Source organism: Corythoichthys intestinalis, unplaced genomic scaffold (assembly GCF_030265065.1).
Source record: "Corythoichthys intestinalis isolate RoL2023-P3 unplaced genomic scaffold, ASM3026506v1 HiC_scaffold_23, whole genome shotgun sequence".
Lineage (NCBI taxonomy): Eukaryota > Metazoa > Chordata > Actinopteri > Syngnathiformes > Syngnathidae > Corythoichthys > Corythoichthys intestinalis.
In genome coordinates this window covers 4,676,949-4,693,186 of record NW_026651592.1, presented here as the reverse complement: position 1 = coordinate 4,693,186, position 16,238 = coordinate 4,676,949, and the positions used below count along the sequence as shown (strand labels likewise).

The 16,238-nt window shown below is 41.5% G+C and overlaps 1 protein-coding gene across 2 annotated transcripts in view; it reads left to right on the top strand.

Moving 5' to 3' along the window:
- Positions 1 to 15,265, top strand: part of LOC130911090 (EH domain-containing protein 2-like) — a 30,330-nt gene extending 15,065 nt beyond the window's left edge. For both annotated transcript variants that reach the window (XM_057828800.1, XM_057828801.1), the window contains exons 5-8: positions 7,757 to 7,854; positions 9,852 to 10,264; positions 13,424 to 13,588; positions 13,650 to 15,265. In XM_057828800.1, coding sequence (XP_057684783.1) covers positions 7,757 to 7,854; positions 9,852 to 10,264; positions 13,424 to 13,588; positions 13,650 to 14,210 — 1,237 coding nt within the window. In that variant the 3' untranslated portion in view covers positions 14,211 to 15,265. The remainder of the gene's footprint in view (positions 1 to 7,756; positions 7,855 to 9,851; positions 10,265 to 13,423; positions 13,589 to 13,649) is intronic.
- The last annotated feature ends 973 nt before the right edge of the window (positions 15,266 to 16,238 follow it).

Here is a 16,238-nt window from a genome sequence, read left to right as displayed (position 1 = left end):
GGCGTGGCGCCTGCTCGGAGTGCGGGGCGGTTGCTCGGTGGGTGGGTGGGGGGGCGGTCGCGGTGATTGCTCCTTTGCTGGGCTGCGGGAGGACGGATGGGCTGCGTTTGACCCCCCAACCCCCCGGGCTGGCTGGGTGGGGGCCGTGGCCCTGGGTTGGCGCCCCGCCCGTCTGCGTGGCTGTCGCGCGCCCGATGGGGCTTGCGTGCTGCTGGATGCGGTAGGGCATGCTCGAGTTGGGGGTCCTGGTGCCGGGATTAGCGATGAGGCGGCGTAGGGTTGGTCGCCAACGTGCTTACATTCATAAGAGATTCACACGATTACTGGGTTTTAGATCACAGAACTGATTTGTGTATACTCTACCTCTTTCAATCACTTAGCTTATAGATGCCCCCACCCACGTCCCCCTCGTTCACTGGCCAATGGGCCCCCACATGGTGTAAACCGGAAATACATCTCGCTGACGATGGCACCAGCATATTAATTATTAGTCTAGATGTTGTGTATGTGTTTCTTTTCTTTCTTCTCTTGTGTTGCTTTTCTTCTGTCCCCCCATAATCCCTTCCTGTTCGCTGCTTTGTCATAATAAAAAGGTATTTTGAATGATCACAATGGGAGTATGTCAGACTCTCAATGTGAAACATTAAAACTGTTCAGACTATCCGGGCACTTAGACTTCCATTCTCCGTGTCAAACAGCTGAACAGGACTGGTTAAAAAACAAAAAAAAAAAAAAAAAAAAAAAAAAAAAAAGACTTTTTGAATACCACATTAATTTTTATACAGGAAACAATTACAGTACATCTGAAATAAATTATTATAACAATATATTTAAGAGAAAAAGCATGTTATTTTGCCTCATTCAAATCTTAATATCTGAACATTTAAAATGTGTAAACTAAAGTGCAATCACATTCGTAAATTAATAGTTTTTGAAATGTAAATAAACCAATCTATTGTGATAAAACAACAAAATTACAATAACTGCATTAACCATCAAAGTGAAGTCTAACTGTAACTGTAGTCTTGAAACAAATCTGAATAAGGAAAAACACTGCAATAAAATAATGCAAACTGGTTAAACTTGAGAGTAGCTGATATCTTTCATGACAGAACATTGCTTCAATGATATCAATCTACAATTTTGAATGAAAATCAGTTTTTGTTAGAGATGCCCCGATCACGTCATTTTCAAAGTATCAGAATCGGCAAAAAAATATCGGCCATGCCTTTTTTTAATATATATATATATATTTTAATTAAATCGTTTTCTAATTATTTAACGCTACAGACATAATATGTTACACTCATCCAGAGTCTTTAGTTTAGGCTTAAGGTAGGGTTATCAAATTTATCCCGATAACGGCGGTAATGTTTTTTTTTTTAATGTATCACGTTAAAATATTTAACGCAATTAATGCATGCGTTGCACGACCCACTCACGCATTGTCGCGCTCAATCTGTAATGGCGCCATTTTACCTATATAGAGAATATAGATGAATAAATAAATTCAAGTCCTGGGTTTCCCCCATCCTTAGACCCTCCATGTCGGCAAGGAAAAACTCCAAAAACTCCAGAGTCTTCGGGAGAAAAATGAGAAACCTTCAGTCAGGAGAGATCCACTCCCAGGACGGACAGACAGGAAGCCCCAGGACCGCTAATAGGAATTAGCAGGACAAGCGACAAGGCTGTGGACCAGAATTGCAGCAGAATGTGGGGTGAGGGAAGGGCGGAGGCGATTAATGGTGCGGAGGTGAAAGTGGGCAATCTGGGTGATGTTATTGATGTGCGATCGAAAGGAAAGTGTGTTGTCGAGGATTACTCCTAGGCTCTTGACTTGGGGGGAGGGTGAAACAGTGGAGTTGTCATTGGTAAGGGAAATGTTATGGTTTTTTGAGATGGTGAATTTAGAGCCAACGAGGAGCACCTCAGTTTTATTACTGTTAGGTTTTAGGAAGTTGTGGGTAGACCAGATTTTTATTTCAGTGATACAGTCAGTCAGAGATGAGGGCGGGAGAGAGGAGGAGGGTTCAGAAGTGAGGTAAAGTTGGGTGTCGTCAGCATAGCAGTGAAAGTGGATGTTGAATTTACGAAAAATATTGCCAAGGGGAAGTAGGTACAGTGGGGAGAACAAGTATTTGATACACTGCCAATGGGTTTTCCCATTGACTGTGTATCAAATACTTGTTCTCCCCACTGAAGAGTAGGGGCCCCAGGACAGAGCCCTGAGGCACACCGGAGGTAACAGGGGATTGTTTAAATTTAAATGACTTTATTTGGATATATTGGCTGCACTCAGAAAGGAAGGAAGGAAAAGGGAAGGAAGAAAACCAGTTTAACGGGGTGCGGGTGATGCCGATAGTGGAAAGCTGGTGGAGGAGTGTGGTGTGACTAATGGTATAAAATCATCATCTTTTGTTTCAACCCAGCCATAAAACGTAGGTAATAAATTATATTTTATTATTCAAAATGTCCGTCATTTTTAGCTTAAAAATCATTAATTGATGTCTAATATTTCGTTAAAAAAAAAAACTTTAAAAAATTATTCACTCGCATATTTTAAACTTTTAAATAAATGATGTCACAACGAAAAAAATGGTGTCTGTAAAAAAGTCACAGATATCTACCTCATAACTATTGCTTAACTGTATATATTTTTTTTTGTTACTGTCGCATTTTTCCCGATGTTAGATGATAAATAATCGATCAAAACAAAGAAAATTAGAAAAAAAAAAAATTAAAAAAGGGTAAATATATCAAAAAGAAAATCTCGATCACTCCTTGATGTCTGCGATTTCTGCTTCGCGACTCTTGTTATATTACCATGTTTAACCCATAAAATCCCTATAAAATCCAGCTGTGGCCATTCACAGCTATGTCTTGACACTCAGTGATACATGCTACATGGAGTTTTTGGATCGAAAAAAGGTAAGTACGCAATAATATCTTGTTAATGTCGTGGCGTCTGTAATTCTGTTCTCGTGTGCTCTCACCCCCAGATTGGCTTTTTCTGTGTAATTTTTTTTTTAAATGCCTTCCTGTTCAAAATTTTTCTTCCTCCAGAAAATTGAGATTTTAAGCTTTCCAATGATGTATCACACATGTACAGTGCCTTGCAAAAGTATTCGGCCCCCTTGAATCTTGCAACATTTCGCCACATTTCAGGCTTCAAACATAAAGATATGAAATTTAATTTTTTTGTCAAGAATCAACAACAAGTGGGACACAATCATGAAGTGGAACAACATTTATTGGATAATTTAAACTTTTTTAACAAATAAAAAACTGAAAAGTGGGGCGTGCAATATTATTCGGCCCCTTTACTTTCAGGGCAGCAAACTCACTCCAGAAGTTCAGTGAGGATCTCTGAATGATCCAATGTTGTCCTAAATGACCGATGATGATAAATAGAATCCACCTGTGTGTAATCAAGTCTCCGTATAAATGCACCTGCTCTGTGATAGTCTCAGGGTTCTGTTTAAAGTGCAGAGAGCATTATGAAAACCAAGGAACACACCAGGCAGGTCCGAGATACTGCTGTGGAGAAGTTTAAAGCCGGATTTGGATACAAAAAGATTTCCCAAGCTTTAAACATCTCAAGGAGCACTGTGCAAGCCATCATATTGAAATGGAAGGAGCATCAGACCACTGCAAATCTACCAAGACCCGGCCGTCCTTCCAAACTTTCTTCTCAAACAAGGAGAAAACTGATCAGAGATGCAGCCAAGAGGCCCATGATCACTCTGGATGAACTGCAGAGATCTACAGCTGAGGTGGGAGAGTCTGTCCATAGGACAACAATAAGTCGTACACTGCACAAATCTGGCCTTTATGGAAGAGTGGCAAGAAGAAAGCCATTTCTCAAAGATATCCATAAAAAGTCTCGTTTAAAGTTTGCCACAAGCCACCTGGGAGACACACCAAACATGTGGAAGAAGGTGCTCTGGTCAGATGAAACCAAAATGGAACTTTTTGGCCACAATGCAAAACGATATGTTTGGCGTAAAAGCAACACAGCTCATCACCCTGAACACACCATCCCCACTGTCAAACATGGTGGTGGCAGCATCATGGTTTGGGCCTGCTTTTCTTCAGCAGGGACAGGGAAGATGGTTAAAATTGACGGGAAGATGGATACAGCCAAATACAGGAACATTCTGGAAGAAAACCTGTTGGTATCTGCACAAGACCTGAGACTGGGACGGAGATTTATGTTCCAACAGGACAATGATCCAAAACATAAAGCCAAATCTACAATGGAATGGTTCAAAAATAAATGTATCCAGGTGTTAGAATGGCCAAGTCAAAGTCCAGACCTGAATCCAATCGAGAATCTGTGGAAAGAGCTGAAGACTGCTGTTCACAAACACTCTCCATCCAACCTCAATGAGCTCGAGCTGTTTTGCAAGGAAGAATGGGCAAGAATGTCAGTCTCTCGATGTGCAAAACTGATAGAAACATACCCCAAGCGACTTGCAGCTGTAATTGGAGCAAAAGGTGGCGCTACAAAGTATTAATGCAAGGGGGCCGAATAATATTGCACGCCCCACTTTTCAGTTTTTTATTTGTTAAAAAAGTTTAAATTATCCAATAAATTTTGTTCCACTTCACGATTGTGTCCCACTTGTTGTTGATTCTTGACAAAAAATTAAAATTTTATATCTTTATGTTTGAAGCCTGAAATGTGGCGAAAGGTTGCAAGGTTCAAGTGGGCCGAATACTTTTGCAAGGCACTGTATATCGGACAATTATGAAAGTTGGCCAAATTTGGGGTCTCAGAACGGAACTTCAAGTCACCTGAGTGTTTTGCGCCATATACTTCACCCATTTCTTGAACAATAAGATGCAAAAACATTCACGCACAGACAATTTGCTTCCCAGCTACGTCTCATGAATAATTTTGTTTACATTCTTACTTACATTCTTACAAAACGAAGTATTTCCGTGTCTTGTTTGGACAGAAGATGAGTGTGAAAAGTCAGCAAGATGTGATGGGGTGATGGGGAGGGAGTGTCAAGATAAACAAACACAGTGACGAACTTGTGAGACCAGGAGAACCCTCAGTAGAATCCCTCCTGGTTTTTATTTTCCACTGTTGACGTCGAAGGCCGGCCTACAGGAAAGCGTTTGACATGGCTCCGTCATAGAAATCCCGGGACTCCCTCTTTTGTGATTGTCTTTGACTTCCTGTCTTTGGAGGGATGGCGGTACAATGGTTGATCTCGCAACCAATCACAGGCCACATATGGACAAACAACAGTTTCACATTAATGGCTAAGGACGATTTACAGTGCTGCCCAAAACTACTGGCACCCCTGCAATTCCGTCAGACATTGCTCAATTTCTTCCAGAAAATGATTGCAATTACAAATGCTTTGGTAGTAATATCGTCATTTATTTTGCTTGCAATAAAAAACAAAACAAAAAAGAGAATGGGAAAATTTAAAAAATCATTATCATTTTACACAAAACAATCTTGCACTTTAGTCAACTGCAAATGAAGACACAGCTTGAGTAGATGAGTCCCTCTTTTCATATTTTTTTAAAAATTCAAAATCATGAACTCTAATAATAAATGCTAACAATATCTTGTTAAAAACAATCATGCACTCGAGTAGAACATGTGAAAATTCACCTTGCAAATGAGCTTCAGGTTTTTCATTTTTTAGGTTCTTAAGTATATTCTGACAAATTTGAATAGGTAAACTTCTGATAACATGTCAAAACAATCATGCATTTAAGTCACTCACAAGGCCGTCTAAACAATCATGCACTTTAGTCAAATGCAAATGAAGACACACCTTGAGGAGATTAGTCGCCATTTTCATATTTTTTATTGTCAAATCCTGAACCCTAGCTAGATATAATAAAACAAGTTTAGCAAGGCTAACAATAGCAGTTAAAAACAATCATGCACTGGAGTCAAACAAGTGAAAATTCATCTTGCAAATGAGCGTCAGGTATTTCATTTTTTAGGTTCTTAAGTATATTCTGATAAATTTGAATAGGTAAACTTCTGATAACATGTCAAAACAATCATGCATTTAAGTCACTCACAAGGCCGTCTAAACAATCATGCACTTTAGTCAAATGCAAATGAAGACACACCTTGAGGAGATTAGTCGCCATTTTCATATTTTTTATTGTCAAATCCTGAACCCTAGCTAGATATAATAAAACAAGTTTAGCAATGCTAACAATAGCAGTTAAAAACAATCATGCACTGGAGTCAAACAAGTGAAAATTCATCTTGCAAATGAGCTTCAGGTATTTCATTTTTTAGGTTCTTAAGTATATTCTGACAGATTTAAATAGGTAAACTTCTGATAACATGTCAAAACAATCATGCATTTAGGTCACACACAAAGTAGACAAAACAATCATGCACTTTATTCAACCCAAGCAGAGAAAATTCAACTTCCAGATAGGCCTCGTGCATTTGATATTTTTAAACATCCTCTACTAAATTCTTAAGTAGTATATTGTGGCGTAAAAACAATAAGGCACTCGAGCCAAATGCAATCGAAGATGAGTTGTTCTCGCAGATTTGCATTTATTTTTAGAAAAACGTTCTGAACTAAAATCTTACAAGTGTACAAATAACAACTACATTTTGCTCATTGGCTGCCATTGACGGCGACAGATGTCCAATTCATTTTGACTGGGAGGGCTAGCAACGATCGAAAATCACCGTCAATTGCAGCAAAACATAAATGAAATGGTGTCTCACACTGTACTGGAGTTAAACTTCCCTATGTTCTTAAAAAAAATAAGCTCAGCTATAAAAACAATCTCTGGACGACTGATGTTGTCCTTTGTTGGTCTTCCCCTCATCCGGGTGAGGGTCGGGAAGCGGGGCGCTCATTAAGCTGACGGGCCACGGGAAGTGGCGTTGTTGTTTTTCCACAAGCGCAACATCATTAGTGAGCCTTATTGTTCGATTTCACCACCGGGACGCCGTTTTTTTTCCGTTCAGGAAGTCCAAAGCGGCGTTCCATTCCTGTCCGAGCCCTAGGCGCGCTCGCCTCTGGGTTGGGCCACGTTACGCTTCCACACAATAGCCACATTGTTGGGGAATGAAAAATGAAAGAAATATATTTTATCAAAGAAATAAATACAGAATAGAATTTGAAAATCAATTCATTTTGCTAATATAATCACGAGCATAACACATTGTATTCTTTATCATGAATTAATTGACTTACTATAATGGGGCAAATAAGTATTTAGTCAACCACTAATTTTGCAAGTTCTCCCACTTGAAAATATTAGAGAGGCCTGTAATTGTCAACATGGGTAAACATCAACAATGAGACAGAATGTGGGGGAAAAAAATCACATTGATTGATTTTTAAAGAATTTATTTGCAAATCATGGTGGAAAATACGTATTTGGTCAATACCAAAAGTTCATCTCAATACTTTGTTATGTACCCTTTGTTGGCAATAACGGAGACCAAACGTTTTCTGTAACTCTTCACAAGCTTTTCACACACTGTTGTTTGTATTTTGGCCCATTCCTCCTCGCAGATTTCCTCTAGAGCAGTGATGTTTCTGGGGCTCTCGTTGGGCAACACGGACTTTCAACTCCCTTCGCAGATTTTCTATGGCAGGGGTCCCCATCTGCCGGGCCGCGGACCGGTAGCGGTCCGTGGCACATTTGCTACCGGGCCGCACAGAAATAATAATTTAATAACGACCGCATTCTGGCCGAAATAACCCTGTACCCCTGCTTAATGGGCTGTCCTGTGTTGCAGATTCCAGTGCGCCCAGATGTCCAATCAGGTGTTGGAGAGCATCAGCATCATCGACACCCCTGGAATCTTGTCTGGAGCTAAGCAGAGAGTCAGCCGAGGTCAGGCTTTCTTGAAAAAAAAAAAAAAAAATACAATAAATAATAATAATAGTATTTTTGATTTCTAAATATCACATTCCTATATATAAATAAACCAAACACAACAATCCTACGACACACACATTTTAGGAAGCCAAAGTGGTTGCTAAGTCCTGACTTGTGCCACACTAAAATACAGTGGCGCAAATAAGTATTTAGTCAACCACCAATTGTGCAAGTTCTCCTACTAAAAGATGAGAGAGGCCTGTAACTGTCAACATGGGTAAACCTCAACCATGAGAGACAGAATGTGAAAAGAAAAAAACAGAAAATCACATTGTCTAATTTTTAAAGAATTTATTTCCAAATTAGAGTGGAAAATAAGTATTTGGTCACCAACATACAAGCAAGATTTCTGGCTGTCAAAGAGGTCTAACTTCTTCTAACGAGGTCTAACGAGGCTCCACTCGTTACCTGTATTAACGGCACCTGTTTTAACTCATTATCGGTATAAAAGACACCTGTCCACAATCTCAGTCAGTCACACTCCAAACTCCACTTTGACCAAGACCAAAGAGCTGTCGAAGGACACCAGAGACAAAATTGTAGACCTGCACCAGGCTGGGAAGACTGAATATGCGATAGGTAAAACGCTTGGTGTAAAGAAATCAACTGTGGGAGCAATTATTAGAAAATGGAAGACATACAAGACCACTGATAATCGCCCTTGATCTGGGGCTCCATGCAAGATCTCACCCCGTGGCGTCAAAATGATAACAAGAACTGTGAGAAAAAATCCCAGAACCACACGAGGGGACCTAGTGAATGACCTACAGAGAGCTGCGACCACAGTAACAAAGGCTACTATCAGTAACACAATGCGCCGCCAGGGACTCAAATCCTGCACTGCCAGACTTGCTGAAGCCAGTACACGTCCAGGCCCATCTGCGGTTCGCGAGAGAGCATTTGGATGATCCAGAAGAGAACTGGGAGAATGTGATATGGTCAGATGAAACCAAAATAGAACTTTTTGGTAGAAACACAGGTTCTCTTGTTTGGAGGAGAAAGAATACTGAATTGCATCCGAAGAACACCATACCCACTGTGAAGCATGGGGGTGGAACCATCATGCTTTGGGGCTGTTTTTCTGCAACGGGACCAGGACGACTGACCTGTGTAAAGGAAAGAATGAATGGGGCCATGTATCGAGACATTTTGAGTGAAAATCTCCTTCCATCAGCGAGGGGACTGAAGATGAGATGTGGCCTAGCCAGTCCCCAGATCTCAACCCCATAGAAAATCTGTGGAGGGAGTTGAAAGACCGTGTTGCCCAACGACAGCCCCAAAACATCACTGCTCTAGAGGAGATCTGCATGGAGGAATGGGCCAAAATACCAGCAACAGCGTGTGAAAAGCTTGTGAAGAGTTACAGAAAACGTTTGACCTCTGTCATTGCCAACAAAGGGTACATAACAAAGTATTGAGATGAACTTTTGGTATTGACCAAATACTTAATTTCCACCATGATTTGCAAATAAAATTCTTTAAAAATCAAACAATGTGATTTTCTGTTTTTTTCCCCCACATTCTGTCTCTCATGGTTGAGGTTTAACCATGTTGACAATTACAGGCCTCTGTAATATTTTCAAGTGGGAGAACTTGCACAATTAGTGGTTGAATAAATACTTATTTGCCCCACTGTATAAATCTAAAAAAGTTGAGTAAGAAGTGTCAAAAGTCACACACAAAAGACGCTTATGCAAAAAAGATGACATCATGTTGCTGTTTCCACATACTGTAGCTGTGAGCAAGTCCAAGTGGAATGCTCTACTTTTTAACTCCTTGACTGTCATTGCCAACGCTAAACGTCCAATCCATTTGAAGTGAGGCTAAGCTAATGAATGAGTTACCTAATATAAACTTTTGAACAGAAAAGTGTTTAAAATTTGTGAATTGAACTTTGGAAATTCCAAAGTCGTTACCGTTGAAAATGAAGCTAACTGTAACACTGCTCGCAGGCTACGACTTTCCCGCCGTGTTGCGCTGGTTCGCCGAGCGCGTGGACCGCATCATCCTCCTCTTCGACGCCCACAAACTGGAGATCTCGGACGAGTTCTCGGAGGCCATCGGCGCGCTGAAGGGCAACGAAGACAAGCTGCGGGTGGTCCTCAACAAGGCCGACATGGTGGGGACCCAGCAGCTCATGAGGGTCTACGGCGCCCTCATGTGGTCTCTGGGCAAGGTTTTCGGCACCCCCGAGGTTCTCAGGGTCTACATCGGTTCCTTCTGGTCCGAACCGCTGATGGTGACGGACAACCGCAAGCTGTTCGAGCTGGAGGAGGAGGACCTCTTCGCCGATATCCAGAATCTTCCTCGGCATGCGGCGCTGCGCAAGCTAAATGACCTGGTCAAGAGGGCGCGCCTGGTTCGGGTGAGTGCTTCTTTTTCAGAGAGGAATTCAGAATACCTCCAGTCCAAAAGTTTTCTTTGCTCTTGTGAAGATTAGGACTTTGTTTTACGAGGATTAGGCTGGAACAGTTTCTCCAAAATAGGCAATTTTTCCAGGTTGATGTGTGAAAACAAAAAATTTGTAGATTTATAGTTATCTAAAACAAGTACAGAACTGAACAGTATCATGGGCATTAACGAAGTTTTATGATAGATATCATTAAGTGTCATCCGGCTAATTATGTCACTAACTCCATTTATGTTCAGCTCGGATCTTTTACATACATTCAGAAGTGAGATCATTTGTCAGATGACATAAAAGGACACATGTCATAAGCATTCATTATGTTAATGGCAGTGTCACTTCATAATTATAATGGTGTTACCAAATACCATTACTAGCAATTAATGAAACAACTAGAACAGTAACTGAAGAAATAATTAGCATAGAACATGAATTTTATTGTTATTTACATCTGTAGCGCTGCAATGCATGCTAGGAGGCATATTGGATGACAACAGTGTTGACAGCAGGTGGCAGCAGAGGTTGACTGTCTCCCCCAAGGTAGCAGTGATGGCAAATAAAGCTTCTATATAAAGCAAATAAAGCTTCTTAAAGCAATTAAGCTTCGCAGTTCAAAGCTTCATGGTGGTTCATTTCGTGTTATGACAGTCGTATGATGCCGCTTTCAAATAAAAAGTTACCAATTAATATCTTTTGGTGTAAACATCCCATAATACAGTGAGGACAGCTGCGGCTTATTGTCAGGTGCACCTTGGAGTCCGAAAATTACGGTATTTTATATATATATATATATATATGGATGTATGTATATATATATATATATATGTATGTATGTATGTATGTATGTATGTATGTATGTATGTATATATGTATGTATGTATGTATGTATGTATATATATATTTATTTATTTATTTATTTATTTATTTTAAACCGGTCCTGTTCAGCTGCTTAGGAGAATCGGAATCTGAGTGTCCTTAGAGTCTGAACAGTTTTAATGTATCACATGGGAGTTTGATATCCTCCCATTGTGGTTGTTCGCTATGTTTTATTCATTTAGAGAAAGCGAGCAGGAAGGGGTTGTGGGGGGACTGAAAAGAAGGGAGCAGACAGAAGAGGAGAAAACCAACAACAATAACAAATACATTATTACACACCTGTGCTACCTATGAAAGTCGTGGTGCTATCGTGAGCTAATTATATTTTCCCATGGACACAGTGTGGGTGGCATGATAACTGAAAAGAAAGAGGGGGGAAGGTGAGTTAAAAGGAGAAGTAAATAGGTGGGGTGGAGCCTACAAAATTAACCAATGTGAGGTGGGAAACTCAGTATTACGTAAATCACCTGGAGGTGTGGATGTGTTCACATCCTATTCAATGCTACCTGATCGCTAATCCTGGCACTGACTTTTTGAGTGTGTCTAATCGCACCCAGTCATGCATGAATATACTCAGACATGTACAGTGGGGTAAATAAACATTTAGTCAACCACCAGTTGTGCAAGTTCTCCTTCTTGAAGAGATTAGAGAGGCCTGTAATTGTCAACTTGGGTAAAACTCAACCATGAGAGACAGAATGTGGAAAACAAAACAGAAAATACCATTGTTTGATTTTTAAATCATTTATTTCCAAATTAGAGTGGAAAATAACTATTTAGTCACATACAAACAAGCAAGGTTTCTGGCTGTCAAAGAGGTCTAACTTCTTCTAACGAGGTCTAACGAGGCTCCACTCGTTACCTGTATTAATGGCACCTGTTTTAACTCATCATCAGTATAAAACACACCTGTCCACAATCTCAGTCAGTCACACTCCAAACTCCACTATGGCCAAGACCAAAGAGCTGTCGAATGACACCAGAGACAAAATTGTAGACCTGCACCAGGCTGGGAAGACTGAATCTGCAATAGGTAAAATGCTTGGTGTAAAGACATCAACTGTGGGAGCAATTATTAGAAAATGGAAGACATACAAGACCACTGATAATCTCCCTCGATCTCGGGCTCCATGCAAGATCTGTGACCGTGGCGTCAAAATGATAACAAGAACGGTGAGAAAAAATCCCAGAACCACACGGGGGGATCTAGTGAATGACCTACAGAGAGCTGGGACCAAAGTAACAAATGCTACTATCAGTAACACAATGGGCAGGTAGGGACTGAAATCCTGCACTGCCAGACGTGTCCCCCTGCTGAAGCCAGTACATGTCCAGGCCCGTCTGCGGTTTGCTAGAGAGCTTTTGGATGATCCAGAAGAGGACTGGGAGAACGTGTTACGATCAGATGAAACCAAAATAGAACTTTTTGGTAGAAACTCAGGTTCTCGTGTTTGGAGGAGAAAGAATACTGAATTGCATCCGAAGAACACCATACCCACTGTGAAGCATGGGGGTGGAAACATGCTTTGGGGTTTTTTCTGCAAAGGGACCAGAACGACTGATCTGTGTAAAGGAAAGAATGAATGGGGCCATGTATCGAGAGATTTTGAGTGAAAATCTCCTTCCATCAACAAGGGCATTGAAGATGAGACGTGGCTGGGTCTTTCAGCATGACAATTATCCCAAACACACAGCCAGGGCAACAAAGGAGTGGCCTCGTAAAAAGCGTTTCAGGTCGTGGAGTGGCCTAGCCAGTCTTCAGATCTCGACCCCATAGAAAATCTGTGGAGGGAGTTGAAAGTCCGTGTTGCCCAACAACAGCCCCAAAACATCACTGCTCTAGAGGAGATCTGCATGGAGGAATGGGCCAAATGACAATCACAGGCTTCTCTAATATTTTCAAGTGGGAGAACTTGCACAATTAGGGGTTGACTAAATACTTATTTGCCCCACCTTAATAGTCCGGCAGAAAAGTGAAAATGCTGCGCCTGTTCAATGGATTTTTTTAAAACCCAGATATCTCAAAATAACACCTTTTAGAGCTGCAATTGCAATACCGTAAAACCATGATATTTTGGCTTAAGCTTATTTGACGGACAAAATCTCTTACCAGCACATGCCTACGCGCAACTGAAGTACCTCGGGTGTACTTGGGAAAACTAGCTGCTCCAAAAAGCCCAGAGTTTAAACTTCAAAATGATCTCCCTGACGTGTGAAAATAACTGAATGTTCCATTTTCAGGTGCACGCTCACATCATCAGCTACCTGAAGCAAGAGATGCCGTCCGTTTTTAGGAAGGACAATAAGAAAAAGAACCTCATCTATCAATTGCCCGTCATCTTCTCTAAGATTCAACTGCAGCATAACATTTCTGCCGGAGACTTCCCAGACTGTGCCAAGATGCAGGTCAGCTCGCAACTCATTCCGAGCATTCCGTGTTCGCTTCTCACCATCTTATCACTTTTAGGAGCAACTGATGGTTCACGACTTCACCAAGTTCAAAACCCTGAAGCCCAACCTGATGGCGGCCCTGGACGAGCTCCTGTCCGTGGACATCGCCAAGCTGATGCCGCTCCTGCGCCAGGAAGAGCTGGAGGCCGGCGATCAGCCCGGCGTGCAGGGCGGCGCCTTCCTGGGCAGCCGCGCCGGCCCCTTCGGCGAGGGCGACCCCTTCAGGGACGAGGAAGAAGAGCCCTGCGATGACGGTGAGGAGGAGCCCGACAAGTGGGTGGTGACCAAGGACAAACCCAAATACGACGAAATCTTCCACAACCTGGCGCCCAACGAGGGCAAGCTGAGCGGCACCAAAGCTAAACACTGGATGGTCAGCTCTCGGCTGCCCAACTCGGTCCTGGGTCGCATCTGGAAGCTGTCCGACGTGGACCGGGACGGCATGCTGGACGAGGAGGAGTTTGCCCTGGCCAGCCACCTGATTGAGGTCAAGCTGGAAGGCCACGGACTGCCCCCGGAGTTGCCCGTCCGCTTGGTGCCGCCCTCCAAACGCAGGCAGAAAGGCTCCGATGCTTGAACCCGACAACCGTTGACCAATGAATGGATGACTCCCAGCTATTTTTGGGGGCGTAGGGACGGGTGAAATCTGTTCCTTTACAATTCTTGACGCTAATTACTACTTTCATATTAGCTGGTCTTAGGCAGCGTAATGGAACGCCAACATGTGGGGGATTACTGTAATGCAGGGGTGTCCAAACTTTTTGTCCAACTTGAAAATCCTTCTACTTTCATTTTTCAAATAGAGTATCGGTATCGGGTACAAAAGATCAGGTTTTAAAAATGTATTTATTTTTAGGTTTTAACTCATTGGCTGCCACTGACGCCGATAGACGTCCAATCCATTTTCCATTGATGAGTACACACTGGTTATGTTCGAAAAGTTTTTTTTTCCATAGTATTTCACACATTGCGTGCCCTGTAGTTGTTTTTTTTTTTTTTTTTTTAAATCATAACTCATGTGTGAAAGTGTTAAAATTAATTGAGCAGGTAAAAAAATCTCCAATCTCCCAGCTTTCCTGAAAGCAGCATCTGTTTGTTTGCTACTACTAGAAACTTAAGTCTCCAGGTGTCCCAAACAAAGTAGATAAAGTAGTCAAATAAGCCAAAGTTTTAATAACTCACAATTGTGACGTATTTTAGCTATTTAGCGCACACGCCGCTTCCTTAGCAGCTCACTTGTTGTGTATGTAGCCTCCTAGCCTCTCTCGTTAGCATGTTTAGCATTTAGCACGTCACGTGCACTTTGACCTGTAGTATTTTATTTTCGGGTGCGTCTCATTGCTGCTTGCGTTTACACGATTGTATTAAACCGCTCAACGAGGCTGAAAACTACTACTGCTGTGCACAGCGCCACCGCCTGGCCTCATTGTGGTTAATAGAGCAATAAATGTATTTTTTGACTGTGTTTTGTCAGAAGTGTGTTTTACTTTGAAATATTTTTTGTAAGCCACTGTAACTGAAAGTTTGAACGAGAACGTGCTTAAAGACAAGAGTTCAAATGTGAAATCATGTGATTCAAAAAAATGTACATTGCGCATAAAAAGTTTAATAAAGAAGTGTGAATGAAGTTGAGGTTTGATTAAAGGGAAGTCGGCCATTTTGTTTTGAAACAGGCATTTTGGGTGGATTACCTGGCTAAAATTTTGGCAAGCTACTTGGGAATTTTAACAAATAGGCTCAAATCGCAAAAAGAGCGAAGTTCTCAAGGATATTTCAAATTATTTTTTGTGTCTGCCATCGTTTGTGAGCGTAGTAACCCGTAGTTATTGCTCTACTAGCATAAACAAATCCCTGACAACGGTTTTACTGATCTTCATGAAATTGACTGGACATGTCTAGTACGGTTGTTTTTGGCAGCCCTTTTAATTTTCGACTTCCTCTTTTGGGCGATATTACTTATACAGATTTCTTTTGCATTGATCATTTAGCCTATCATATAGGTTCATATTCTTGAGAAATGAACCACTGACCCCCATTCACCCAATCTGTTTGGTCTTATTAATATGATGTCCCAACCAATGTTGAGACCAAACCCTTGATGATTATACACATTTAGCAGGAAAACAGTACATTATTTTCAATTAATTATACCCACCTGGACGCCACAAACTGTATGCAAAAAAAATGTTGACTGAGGGTTCAAGAGGACGCTCGCCATTAGCATTAGCCTATTGCGAACGTGAATGCTATGCTAACCAGGGTTGTCAACAGACTCGGAGGGGCCTGCCACCCCACCCCACTCCTGCCACCGGCTTGTCACGACAACATACGCAGTACTTTTAACGCTTTGCAAGCAATGACAGTGTAAATTTTCAAATTATTTAACTTGAGATGGACAGTTAAATTTAACAGACGGTAATGTGATGTGACACAATACAAACAAACAATTTCCATCTATTGTCCCATGTAGGCTACAATTCAATACAACTGAGAGTGCTACGCCTGCCTGCTAAGCAACATAACCGTATCACTAAACATCCTGTGCCTGCCCCCTCCAAATCCCTGGGGTTATCAAACCCTCAAACAGTGATGTGCCTAGATTTTT